Below are 14264 nucleotides of genomic sequence, written 5' to 3'. Positions count from 1 at the left end.
TCAATTAGAGAACCAGCCCAATCAGCATCGGTGAACACTTCAACTCCCCGACTGTCAGACTTTCTAAATAAAAAACCCAAGCCCGGGGCTGACTTTAAATACCTCAAAATTCGCATAACAGCCTCCATGTGAGTCTCAGATGGGTTGTTCATGAAACGACTCACCATACTTACAGCAAACCCAATGTCAGGTCTAGTGTGAGCCAAATATATGAGCTTTCCTACAAGCTTTTGATAACGTGTTAGATCAACTCCGGCTTCAGTTGTTCGGCTATACAGTTTATGATTGGGGTCAATAAGGGTACCAATAGGTCTGTAATTGATCATACCTGTCTCCTTGAGTAGATCCATTGTATATTTCCTCTGAGATACCGAAATACCTTGCTTAGAGCGAGCAACTTCCATTCCCAAGAAGTATCGTAGTTGACCGAGATCTTTAATCTCAAATTGTGCATCAAGAAGAGTCTTAAGCCGAACTATGTCCTCGATATCATCTCCCGTGATTACAATGTCGTCTACATACACACTCAGGATGGTCTACTTCCCAGATGATGAGTGTTTAGTAAACAATGTGTGGTCGGCTAGACTTTGACTGTAGTGGTTTTGTTTTAAGACTTTAGTGAACTTGTCAAACCATGCTCTAGGAGATTGCTTCAGCCCGTACAATGACTTTCTGAGTCTACACACTTTGCCTTGATTTTGTTGAGTAGTAAAACCGGGAGGAATACACATGAATACTTCTTCCAAATCACCGTTGAGGAAGGCATTTTTCACATCAAATTGATGTAATGGCCAATCTAAATTTGCTGCAAGAGAGAGTATGATACGGATCGTATTAAGTTTTGCTACGAGGGCAAATGTCTCACTATAGTCTAGACCATAGGATTGAGTGTACCCCTTTGCCACCAATCTTGCTTTTAATCTATCCACAGTTTCGTCTGCATTATGCTTTATCGTAAAAAACCATCGACAACCCACAGCTTTCTTACCCGGAGGAAGAGTTGTTAACTCCCATGTGTTGTTCTTTTCCAAAGCCTTCATCTCAACCTGTACGGCTTACTTCCATTCAGTAACGCTAAGAGCTTCTTCAATGGATTGTGGAATTTGGATTGCATCAAGAGAGGATACAAATGCATGGTGGCTATCTGACAAATTTCCATAATATATGTAGTCCTCCATCCGATAAGGGTCGCATGATCGAGATTGTTTTCATACTGCAATTGGGAGATCCACATTAGTATCATTAAACATAGGAACTTGAGATGAATTAATAGTACCTGGTTGCTCTTCATGTTGCTCAGTGTCAGAAGCCAAGAACTTAGATTGAATATGTGATCGAGCTTTATCTTCTTCTGCTGGACATGGACTCGTGTTTAGGACACTCGACTGACTCGTGTTTGGGATAATTGGAATTGACGGACTCGTGGTGGTTAGACTGGCAGAGTCAAACTGACGTGAAATTTGAGATGGTTTGGTTGTTGGCAAGGGTATGGGTGTTGGGAAAACTGAGGACAAGATTGAGGGTTCAACATGATTTTGTTTCTCCCCCTGAAGCCGAGAGCTTGGATAAAAGGATTCTTGTTTATTGAATGTAACATCCATGGTGATGAAATATTTTTTGTGTGAGGGAGAGTAACATTTGTAACCCTTTTGAGTTGGTGAATATCCCACAAATATGCATTTAGTTGACTTTGGATCAAGTTTTCCCTGATTATATAAGTGGACAAAAGAGGAACACCCAAAGATTTTTGGAGAGATTCGGGAAACTAACCGGTAAGCTGGAAATAACTCTTGGAGTTTCTGACATGGTGTTTTGAACTTGAGGAGTCTTGAAGGCATTCGGTTGATTAAATATGTCGAGGTGAGAATAGCATCACCCCAATAAAACTTAGGAACATGAGAGGTGAGCATGATTGACCGGGCTACTTGTAACAAATGACGCAATTTACGTTCTGCAATACCGTTTTGGTGAGGTGTGTAAACACATGAACTCGTATGAATAATTCCATTACATGAGAAGAAATTACTAAGGTCTTTGTTGAAAAATTCTTTTGCATTATCCGAGTGAAAATTGGTTATTCGAGTTTGAAATTGAGTAATAACCATTGAGTGAAACTGCTTGATTATTGATATGGTTTCGGAATTTGTTTTCATAAGATAAACCCAACATAGACGTGTATGATCGTCAACAAGAATGAGGAACCACCGAGCTCCATTGATTGAAGAGACTTCGAAGGCTCCCCAAATGTCACAGTGAATTTTTGAAAAAGGTTTTGATGCAACATAAGGTAATGGAATATAAGATGCACGAGTATGTTTTGACAACTGACACACTTCACAGAAAAAATCATCCACCTTTATATTAATGAACAAATTTGGAAACAAGTGTTTGAGATACTCAAAATTAGGGTGACCTAATCGGTAATAAAGAAGCATAACATCACCAATTTTATTTGAAGAAAAACAGCAAGGATAAGACGGTGATATTGACTCTCGTGGATGAGGATGATGACTTGGTTTATTTGCAGAAAAATGGTAGAGCCCATTTATGAGTTTAGCACATTCAATCGTCGTTCCTGACTCCCGCTCCTAAAACAGACACAAATTGCTTTCAAATACTGTTAAGCATTTCAAATCCTTATTTAATTTTGACACTGACAAGAGGTTGCACTTAAGATCAGGAATGTAAAAAACTTGATCCAATGTGAGTTTTTCAGAAAGTTTAACAGTTCCAACTCCCTTTATCGGTGACTTGCTTCCATCGGCAATTGTCACAGTGGCACTCGAATTACACGAATTCAATGTAAAGAATAGAGACGAGTTACCAATCATATGATCTGATGTGCCAGAATCAACAATCCATGAAAGGTTGTCGGTAGAGGTGAGGAGGGCTTTATGCTCACTATTTTCGTGCATGACAGTGTTGGCTTGAACCGAAGGTGTCGTGGAATGATTTCCACTGATAAGTCATTGAAGAATTTCCATTTGTTCCTTGTTGAAGGCAGGTGTTGTAACGGAAGCATTGGTTTCAGCAGGCTGAATGGATTCACCGGTAAGAAAGTCATTTTTTCCTTTTCCGCGAATGAACATACGAACGGATTGTGACCACGAAAGATAATTGTGACCAGAGAGTTTATGGTTTGTAATTTTCGGAGTGAAGGAATCCATAGCGATTTGGCTATGGGAGGATCCAGTTGAGGATGAGTTCTCGCCGGTGGTGGTGAAGAATGATTGATCGGATGAGGGCATGGTTCAGGATACAATTACCGCTCTGATACCATGAAGGAATATATTTTAGGATAAAATCATCTCTTATTTTATTCAATGTATTGCACTATTTTATAATACATGGTTCTCCCTTAACTTTAGGAGTTGTTACAAATCAGAGCATATAATTAGGAAAGAACAATAATAGTAACAAATCTAATCTAATCACAACAAATTAGCAATCAACATTAAATGCGATAGCAATCAACATTAAATGAGAGATTTTCACAGTGAGCCTTGATCTTTATTTTCCAACACAAGGTTTTATGAATACCCTTATCACTTTATTTGGAATTTATTTCTTCATAGATTGCTAAGTTAGAACCAATTTTGGTGGCTTATTTGGTGAATAACAGGGTGGATCTTCAAGAGGGATGTATTGTAACTTTTTCAAGTGTTGCAATGAAGAAAAGATTGACGAAAGAAATGGTGAAGTTGTTAGAGAAAGGATAAAATTGTTAGTTGGAGTTGTTTGTGTTGTCATTATGGTGAACATTGGGACAATGTGGGTCTGTTTAGGTTGATATTTGTAGGTGGGTCAATGTTCACATTAAGGTCTAGGTCAATGTTTATGTTCATGTAATGTGAAGGTGAAGCTCAATGTGTTTACGTTCAGGTGTTTATATGTAATGTTAAATTTAGTTTCCCCTTTGGTTAAAAAATGTGCAATGTGGTCCCCTTTTCAATTTAAACTGTGTACTTTGGTCCCAAATGGATATCAACGAAAAACACATGAAAGATATTTGGCTTAGTTTCCACCATTAGTTTCCACCTCCAATCCACCATCTTTGTCCACCCCCCACTTCACCATCTACCTCCTCTCCACCATTAATTTCCACCTTTAGTCCACCATTTTTGTCCACCTCCACTCCACCATCCACTTACTTTCCACCTCCACTCCACCCTTTATTTCCACCTCAAACCCTAACCCTCAAATCCAACAACAAGAACATCAAGTAAGTAGGCTAGGGTTAGCAACACTTACCTCACATACATACGCTCTTCAAATTTCACCTTCAAGGAATCATCACGCCACAGTAATTACAAGACCAGTTTCACCAGATTGTTAAACCTAGAAATCGCGATAGGATTCTTAGATGAGGGTAATTTAATTTAACCCATTTCGTTAAACCTAACTGACGTCATTATATTTTCTTTTAATTTACACATTCAATTATATCATATGTTGCACGTATTGCAAAAACTTTACATGTCATTCAATTTTGGCCACGGAGACAACTGCATTGTTATGTTTTTAACACCGTAAGCCAAAAGGACCATTTTGAACATTTTTTAACGAAATATTGGGCCTAACTGAACTTTTTGCAAACATAGGATGACTTTGCACAAAAACCCCAAAACTAGGGACCAAATGATGTATTAAACCTAAAATATATAATAATTTTGTTTTTACATTATAGAAAGGAATGTAATATATATTTAGTAGCTATTATCACTCTCCTCTCATTTCCAACTCTCTTTATTGTAACTCTTTACTTGAATCTGACCTTGACTTCACCTCTCCTCCTTACTTTTCACTTTCACTTCTTCACTTTGTTCATCCACATGGTTCGGGAAACCCATTTCCCACCTCATCATCGAGGGGACCAAACCCACTTTCAAAAATGCGTTTGGAAAAACCCCAAAGAGAAATTGGAAAATATGACAAGGAGAGCATCAAATTGATACGTTGCAGGACCTGTGGGAGAGAATTGAGGGTGATAGTATGAGGGGACAGTAAGAATGGGATTTTCAAGTTGCAAAGAAGGGTTAACGACATCGATGAATGTGAAGGAGAAACATAGGGCCTATAACACCTCCACCCTAACCCTTGAATAGAGGACCTAAGAATTCTCCATCACAGTGAAGAGAAGGAAGAGAGAGTTGTAAGAAGGAAGAGAGAGTTGTAAGAAGAAGATGAGACTCTAATGTCGTTAACTTTGGAGAACATTTTACATTCCTTATAAAGTGTAATAATAACACTAGTACATACTTTGAAACAGAGTCGAAATATAATTTACAGACAAAAAAACATAATTAATTCAACTTACAAATCCTATGATTACCTTATGTCTAGCTAAGCCAAGTGTCTCTCTTTCTCCTATGTTATTTGTAAAAACTTGAAAAATTAAAAACAATAATTTAAAAGATTTATTTCATTTAAGAGATATTCCAAGAGATAAAATGGTTTGTCGATCATTTAATTTAAAAGTATTTATTTTATTTAAGAGATATTCCAAGAGATAAATTGGTTTATTAATTATTTAATTTAAAAGATTAATTTTATTTAAAAAGTGTTTCGGTTGAAAGGGATCAAGATCGATCGTCCTTCTTTCCTCCGCTCTACTTTGTGTTCTGAACGTCTTAATCTCACCAAGATGTTCTCTGTCGACTGATGGGTGACCTGCAGAAAACACTCTAAAGCTCAAGTCAGATATGTTTCTTAAGGAGAGTTTTAACGATTATCGAAAAGTGTCTTTACCTGGACATTAATCTCGTATTTATAGGCTTCATAATCATCAAACCCATTAATTATCTGTTAATACAATATATTTTCAGGTAATATAACATGTTAATCACTCATTAATATCATATATTTGTGTTTGATATGACCATTAAACTTATTAATTCATGTGACTGATCGATCAACTGGTGTAACCATGAGAAACCGATCAGTTGTTAACACTGCATCACGAAGTCACGAACTGTTCTTGGGATGATTGGCAGCCCATACCATATAGTACATAAGCCCCCCAAGCCCCAGGCAAGTGAGTTCAGCTGCGAATGGGTTTTGTTTATGCCGAATGGATTTGAAATGACGAGAACAACCTCTTTCCAACAGCGCATCGGTCCCATTAACCCAATTATTTCTTGAGCATCCACCTAAAGTTCTTTTTTCAAAACTTTCCTAGTTGTGCGAAGGCTGAAAGTTTTCTTTCCCGAATTCCCTTAGGCCGAGTGGCGATTGATAGGGAATTCTTTTTAGAACTTAGGAGGCCACCTTAGTATGTGTCTTGGATGAGCTATATGTGTTTCACAGTCTTGTAAGCACTCGGTTGAAGCTAGGAGTTCTTGGAGAACGTTTCCTGGTGGATGAGGATGATAGTTCGTTGAGAACGTTCCTCATCACTCGGTTTAGGACCAGGGGTTCCTCAGAGAGCGTTCCCTGGGTTTTGTGGACGAGAGTGAGAGTTCACGGAGAACATTTCTCACTGCTTGGTTTAGGACCAGGGGTTCTCTGAGAGCGTTCCTTGGGTTTTGTGGACGAGAGGGAGAGTTCACAGACAACGTTCCTCACCGCTCGGTTTAGGACCAAGGGTTCTCGAAGAGTGTTCCCTAGGTTTCTTAATATTGCCACACAACCTGTGATTAAACAAAAATTGTTTGGCTTTATTCATACCAAAAGTGTAAGCACGTAAATCTTGTCAAAAGAATTAAGTCGAAACAAAACATGACATCAAAATTCAACTAAGTAAATTTGAGATGAGTCGCATTCCAAGTATTAGGAAGGACTTTTTATTATATTATTTTCTAGATGATATGTCCCAAGTTTTGATGGTACTGGTAGTGCTTCCCTCCATCAACATTTTTTGGTGAATGAAGCTTTCTAACCGAAAGGAGTTCAAGTCTAAGGGCTTCCTGAAGAATTTTTGCCCTGGGTGCATTAACAGTTGTGCAATGATCAAATTTAGGCGTTCGGGGAAAGTCCTTTAAACGAGGATCTCCTCCCTTGTCGTTGCCACGAAACGATTGTCTATCGTCCGTATTTTCTCCTACAAAAGTTTCTTGCTATTGTTTCTTAAAAGCGCGCATTTCTTCAATGCGTATGAATTTTTATGCCTTGCTCTGCAACTTTCCCAACGTTTGTGGTTTCTCAGCATATAGAAAATCAGCAAAGGGTCCAAGCTATAATGTGGTAGTCAAGCTACTGATTATGAGCTTCCTATCTACACCCTTCACTTGACAAATGGTCTGATTAAACCAATCCATGAAATCATTTAGCGCCTCTCCTCCTTCCCTTGTCGTATCTTGACCAGCGCATGGTTATGTCAAACCTTGCGCTTTGTTAGACGCATGTTATTGGCCGAACAAGTTTCGCGACATCGCAAATCCATCGATTGTCCCAAGTTCTAGAGAGTGGAACCAATCTAAGGCTTCTCCTTTCAAAGACAAAGAGAACACCCGACACTAGACTAGATCGTCTGGTGCGTAAACTGCCATAACATCCACGAAAGACCACAGGTGTTCTTTTCATACTTAATTTGCCATAACAAAAATCGTTATTTTCATACTTAATTTTGATACAAAACACACCCTTTATGACTTAGGAATTAACTTGAAATCATGTAAATTGCTTTAGTTAGGTTAAAAGAGAGTCAAAGGTGGTTTTAGAGATATTATGCTTGGTTTTTCCTTGTTTTGACAGGATTAGTCGAGAATTGAATGATGGAGAGTGAAGAAGGAAGGAGTTGGACTCAAGAAAGGATGGAAAAAGGTGCAAAGGAAGAATCGCAGCCACCGCTCAGCGCCAGTTTCAGCGTTGAGCGCCAGCTTTGTGAAGAGAGCCATTGTCAAACCCTTAAGCGCCAACGCTGAGGGGAAAAGTTAGAGCTGCGCATACCGTTGAGCATCAGATTCAGCGCTGAGCACTGGCCTTTCTAGACACAACACTGCCAAACATCTGGGTATGAACGTTGAGCATCCCACTTGAGTGTCGCACCTATCGCTGAGCAGTGAAACCAGCGTTGAGCGCTGTAGTTAGGCTTGGGCCTGTTTTCTGTAATTTTTCATAGATTATAAATAGATTTATGCGACCCTTAGAGTTATCTTTTGGCAGAGAAAAGATGCAGAAACACTCATTCTCACTCCTTGGAGGTGGATTTTGGATGTGAAAGCTCCAATCTTTCAATCCTAGGGTTATCTCTTTCATTTTTTTCCTTTCAATTCATATAGTTTCATCATGACAATGGTGAACTAAAACCCTTTGTTGTTGGGGAACGATGTAATCCTATTGAAACTCTCTTATATCAAAGTTCTTATTTTATTCATATACTTTAGTTATCAATAGTTTGAGTTTTCTTCTCTATACTTTATGCTTGCATTGTTTAACCCATTCAATGTCATGATCATTGATTTTGTTGATATGGACACATACGGAGAAATCTAGACATGAGGGGAATTCTCTTGATTATGCAATATTATCTAGACATAGGAATAGGACGGTCAATTGCTGTAAGCTTTTGTATACTGATATGCATGACTAATTACTAGGGAGACTAGACATAGTAAACTAGTAATTGTAGTCTCCCTAGTAATTGGGAGTAGGTTCTCTTCACCGAGACATCGGATTTAGAGTAAATCAGAAAGTTGCATGAACATTGATAACAAAGTTGAATTCAATAAGAATAATAGATATAGGAGAGTGGATTAGGATGAAACCGTAAACCCCAGCAACATCATTCATCCATATCTTTATTTGTCAATTGATCAAGCTTTTGCATTTGCATGTTTATTTTAGTTCTTGCATTACAAACTCTAAATTCATTCTTTGTCAAATCTTAAGAAATCAATTCACATAAACAATTAGGCCTAAGAGTCCCTTAGGAAACGATATTTGGACTTACTCTCTATTATTACTTGATACGATCTAGTACACTTGCCAAGGTGTTAACATGTTCCTCTAAGTCAGTCATTTCGCTATACTTATCCATCGCGAGGAGCATTTTGTTTTCGGGTATTGGAGCCCTCATGACTGCTGCGGTGAAGGGATGAAGTCCCTCTACCTGATCAGGACGCACAATTGGGCCAAGGGTTGTTGGCTAAACCGAACGGCTGACAGAATCAAGCTGTTCCTCCCGAGTCGGCCTTGCCAAGGAGCTGGTTTCCTCCTGCCCCCTGTTCTCCACCTGGACGGTCGGAGCATTGTCAGCCCTTTGTTCCGACGTTGGCATTACCAAATGTTGGACCGAGTGCTCCCTTTGACCATTACCCCGCTCTGCCATTAAGGTTGCTACCTCTGCTCTCAACTCCAACATCTTCCTTTGCATCTCCTATAGTACCTCCAACTAAAGTTGTTATACCATTGTGGTCTTAACTGGGCTTCTTCCAATATCCTTGGTCCCACGGTGGGTGCCAAAATGTTTCAGTTGAAAGGACCGAGATCGATCGTACTTTTTTTGCTCTACTATGCTTCGTTTTCCTAAACATCCTAATCTCATTAAGATGTTCTCTGTCGACCGGTGGGTGACCTGTAGAAAACACTATGACGCTCAAGTCAGATATGTTTCTTAAAGAGGGTTTTTACGATTATCGGAAAGTATCTTTACGTGAACATTAATCTCGTATTTATAGGCTTCATAATCATTAGGCCCATTAATTATCCATTAATACAGTATATTTTAAGGTAATATAACCTGCTAATTACTCATTAATATCATATATTCGTATTTGATATGACCATTAAACTTATTAATTAGTCATTAATGTTTTCCCGCTTACCCGTTAATTATATTGTCTTGTGACAGATTGATCAGCTAGTGTAAACTGGCCGATTATTAACACTGCATCACGGAGTCACAAATTGTTCTTAGGATGATTGGCGGCCCATACCATAAGTACAAAAAGATTTTGTAAAAATTTGGTGACAAGTTGGGGTAGTAATGGAGCATTTAAATCAAAGCAGTGCAATAGTGTAATGGAAACGTGAGTGATATTTGAAGGTAAAGAGGAAAATGAGAGTAAAAGTTGAAGAAGTTCAATTGAAACTTGAGTATCATGGAAGGGAAGTTAACCATATAATTTGATTTTTATGTGTTGAGATGATTGTTTGATTCAATGGTATATTATGCATGTGATGCGTTAAGATGAGTAGAATTGCTTGTAGTTTTGTTGAATCGATTGGTTGATATTGTAAGGAAAATTAGCTATTTAATTTGATTGATATGTGTTGTGATGATTGTTTGATTTAATGATATATTATGCTTATCATAAGGTAAGACAAGTAGAATTGGTAGTAGTTTTGTTGAATTGATTGGTTGATATCGCAAGTGAAGTATACTAGTTTTTTCATTGGTGCGTATGTGATTTGTGTTGAGATTCTTTCATACAGTAAAATGCAAGTGTGATTGGTATATTTATTGATAGACTGTGATGGTGTTACTATCATATGTTGAAGTTGCATGTGATTATGTGAAAGAAAAATTAAAGTTTGGAATTTTATTTGTTAATTACGTGGTAGGGTTGAGCATGTATTAAATGGGAAGTATTTTATGATGTATAACTATGTTGACTTCATGAATGAATAATGGAGATTATGAGTATTAATTAGAATGATAAGATGAATTGAATTATTATTTTAAGATAATATGTATGTCACTAGTTTATGTGTCAAACAAATTATGTCAACTTTGGTTTTATGTGTATGTGAGATATGACTATATGAATGATGTGTTGTTTGTCTCAATAAAAGGTGAGCTCTTTTGAGCAATCCTATGTAGAAAGTGGTACCTTATAAGTCTCTACGTGAATATGAATGGTCTTTATAAGTCTATCCGTTTTGGAAAAACTTATTTTAACAACACTTTTTTAATAACTTTTTGACAATGCATATGTGACAGTTTGTGATTGGTCCGTTTTAAATATTTTTTAAACATAAATTCAAATAGACCAATAAAATGATGACGCGTGTCCCACTGTCAAAAAAATTGTCAAAAAGTATTGTCAAAATATCATTGTCCATATGTTTTTCTCAATTCCTCTCGCCATTAACAGAAATTTGTTTGAATCAATTTCACTATGTTTCACTTTCAGTTTCTTATATTGTATTTTCTCTTGGAAAATACTTTTTATTGCTAATTCTCAGTATTTCTCTTATTTTTTTCAACATTTACTTTATTTTAATTTCTTATTTTGTATTTTCTCGTATTTATTTTTCTTTAAAAGAAACTATGATAGGAATAGAAGGATGGTTGATAGGTATTTTATTATTTATGTGAATGTTATAGCACGAATGATAAACGCGACCACATGTTTTTGTTTATATATATGGAAATGTAGTATTTACATTAATTTTTAAAAAATACAAATAGGATTAAAAAGGAAATTATATACAACTCAATTTGTACCGTTTTAGATTATTCCTATAAAAATCATGCAAAAAGAAAAAGGAAAAACGCAAATCGATGATGACAAATAAGTTGTCATTGACATGGAAAATACTAAAATAATTTTAATAATAACTATGATTAAATGCTTACGTTATCGTTAAAAAATATGTTAACATTATTACCTAATGTTATCTGTTAGGAAAAGGAATCTTCAACAATTATATCGCCTTAATCATAGTCAATTTTTAAATAAAAAAAATTAGGGTTTCCTCTCCAAGTTAAATCATATGACAATATTTTCGTTTAGAATAAAATCATATTCATTCCACATTACCAATTATTTAATTATGAAACAAATAAATACAACCAATATCCCATTTTTAAATAGTTTAACACTATTTTCCATAATAAATGCAAACTAAAAATAAATCTTAAAATTTAGTCCAAATTTATTATTTATGATGAATAGCAATTATGATTAAACGAACATCTTAAGAATAATATGCAACATCTTAAGAAATCAACCTAAAATGGTTATTATCTAAGGAATTATTTTATTATAACGAGTACAAGTTTTCTAAAGAATAAGCAACCCACAACTTATGTTTTTCATATTTATATTCTCCACACTTAAATAACAAAAATGACTTAATTTTCATTAAAAAATAACAAACAATCCTACTATATCCACCAAAACTTACAAGGTCTACTTTTGAACACTATTTTTTATTTATTAAAAGAAAATAAAACACTAACAAAACATTAATCTTATAATCCAAACAATATTTCATTATTGCCAAATTACTTCTGAAATAAAACTGTCCAAACATACAGCAAAAACAGTTCATCGTCAAGGTCAATTCCACCTCAAGGTTGCAGAGCACATTTGCTTTATCAAGAATCCACATTTATATAAGAAATTCTACTAAAAAACAGCTATTGTGTTAGTAGCAATTGTGTTGGCCTAAATCAAAAAATGCACTAATGTCCTCTTTGGAGGTGAAATTTACCCTATTCAAACAGTTCTTTGATGTAATGTACCATTTTGGCATCTTGCCTGGTTTCTACTCTGGAAGAGTGACAAACCAGATTTAATAACTTGAGATTTGTGATGCTATCAAAATAAATATGTGAGATTCTAGAATGTATAAAGATAACATTTCTCAGGTATTCATCAATGTCTGCAACCGTAAAACTAGAGAAAACAAATCAATTCGGTCCAGCAATCAAAACTTACAAAATATAAAAAAGAGTGAAGAAAAAACTAGGAAGCATAACTGTTAAAAATTTGGATCAAGATCAAGCATCTGCAATGGTCACTTCAACCTCCACACCAGGTTCAATCGTGATAGAGGTAATTTGCTTAACTACATCTGGGGAACTGTAGAGGTCAATGACTCTCTTGTGCACACGAAGTTCAAATCTGTCCCATGTGTTGGTACCTAAAACCAAGAAGCAGTTTTATGAACACAAGGCCTGATAACATCATTCCTTATACAATAAACAACCTTCAGAAAGAAAGTGTAGACACAGAACAGAATACTTCAAAAATGAAGTCAGCAAGTTGAGTGACTCCACAATATTATCATTCCATAACATATGAAAGCCACGCATTCAGTGTGAGACAGCAAAGCCAACAATTACCAAGCTTTCAACCCAGATAGAAGCTATCTATGTTTCAGGCAGTAAGAATGATAATGCTCACAAATCACATATAAGATCAACGGAAGGAAAACAAATGACAAAAGGTTCAATCCAGCACGTCATTAATATTATTTAGAATAAACACAATTTGCTGAAGATCTCTCTGATTAAGTGGCGCCTTATCATCATTTACTGGAAGGAATTAAGAAAAAAAAAAAACAGATATAGTTTTCCTGCAATTCAACTACTCAGAATGAAAATTGAAAAAAAATAAAAAGTGCTTTCTTTAACATCCCACTTCATCTTCTTCCTTAAAATCAAAATCAATGAGCACCCTCTCTTAATTCATGTTTATAAACAAGATATAACTCTCTTCCATTTTTTCTTCAAACTCATCTCCTCAAATTCCCACTTAGCACATTCCAGACCTTCCAAACTAAATTACAGCAAAACCCAAAAAGAAAAGACAAGTCTTGAATCACTTAAAGGGCAATAACAAGTGAGGAAAGTGGAAAAATACCTTCACCACAAGGGGATTTCCTGGTAGTTATGTGAAGAACCTTAGTGGGCATCCTAACAGGTCCCTTAACCCTGAGGCGTTTGTCCTTTGCACCGCGAACAAGGTCCCCACAAACTAAAAAACAGTAAAACGAAGTTAAAGCATAAGGCCAAGGAAAGGAAGAATAAAGCGTGAAAAGGAGAAGAAGAAATACCTTTCTCGAGATTTTTGACATGCTTGGAGGAAAGGGTGATCCTTATTTTGTGGATCTGTTCCTGGGATTCCTCAAAGCCTGGTTTGGTGGGCTTCATCGCGTACGCCATTGTTCACAGCCACGGAGAAGAAAGGAAGAAGTAGCGGCTGCCTGTGAAAATGAGAGAAACGAAGGAATGGTAAACCTAGACAGGGTTTTTAGGGCAAAAAATTAGTCCAGCCCTGTGAAAGCTTGTTGCAATTTTTGCAAACTAGTCCCTATGAATCATACTATTCCTTTTCTTGCGCTCTTTTAAATAATAAGTTAATACTATTTTAAAATTTAAAATGATAATTAAATTAAAATTATATCTTTTAAAAATCGGAGAAATAAAAAGAATAAAAGGAGTGTACTCAATTTTGTTAACTCATTGAATAAATAAAAGCGCCCTCTCTTGTATTAGATGGTAAAAATGTGCAAACTAATTTGTAAAATATGCTCTACTACAATAATATAATAATACGTTCATTAATAATAATTCCAATAATCAAAATATT

The 14264-nt window shown here is 36.1% G+C and overlaps 1 protein-coding gene across 1 annotated transcript; it reads right to left on the bottom strand.

Moving 5' to 3' along the window:
- Window positions 1-12483: 12483 nt before the first annotated feature.
- Window positions 12484-13912, bottom strand: LOC106758705 (40S ribosomal protein S20-2). The gene is made up of 3 exons (XM_014641665.2): window positions 13729-13912; window positions 13536-13649; window positions 12484-12813 (listed from the first exon to the last, which is right to left on the bottom strand). Exons 1-3 carry the CDS (start codon window positions 13835-13837, stop codon window positions 12671-12673), a joined length of 366 nt encoding a protein of 121 aa, XP_014497151.1. The 5' UTR covers window positions 13838-13912; the 3' UTR covers window positions 12484-12670.
- Between the last annotated feature and the right edge of the window lie 352 nt (window positions 13913-14264).

Source organism: Vigna radiata, chromosome 4, assembly GCF_000741045.1.
Source record: "Vigna radiata var. radiata cultivar VC1973A chromosome 4, Vradiata_ver6, whole genome shotgun sequence".
NCBI classification, from domain to species: domain Eukaryota; kingdom Viridiplantae; phylum Streptophyta; class Magnoliopsida; order Fabales; family Fabaceae; genus Vigna; species Vigna radiata.
This window is presented reverse-complemented; position numbering and strand designations above follow the sequence as displayed.

Excerpts from the sequence above, each read along its gene's own strand:
- LOC106758705 (XM_014641665.2), bottom strand. The coding sequence starts at position 13,837 with ATGGCGTACGCGATGAAGCCCACCAAACCAGGCTTTGAGGAATCCCAG. Across the intron at positions 13,650-13,728 it reads TGTCAAAAATCTCGAGAAAG|TTTGTGGGGACCTTGTTCGC; the intron begins GTATTTCTTCTT and ends ACTGTTTTTTAG. Across the intron at positions 12,814-13,535 it reads GAAATCCCCTTGTGGTGAAG|GTACCAACACATGGGACAGA; the intron begins GTATTTTTCCAC and ends TCTTGGTTTTAG.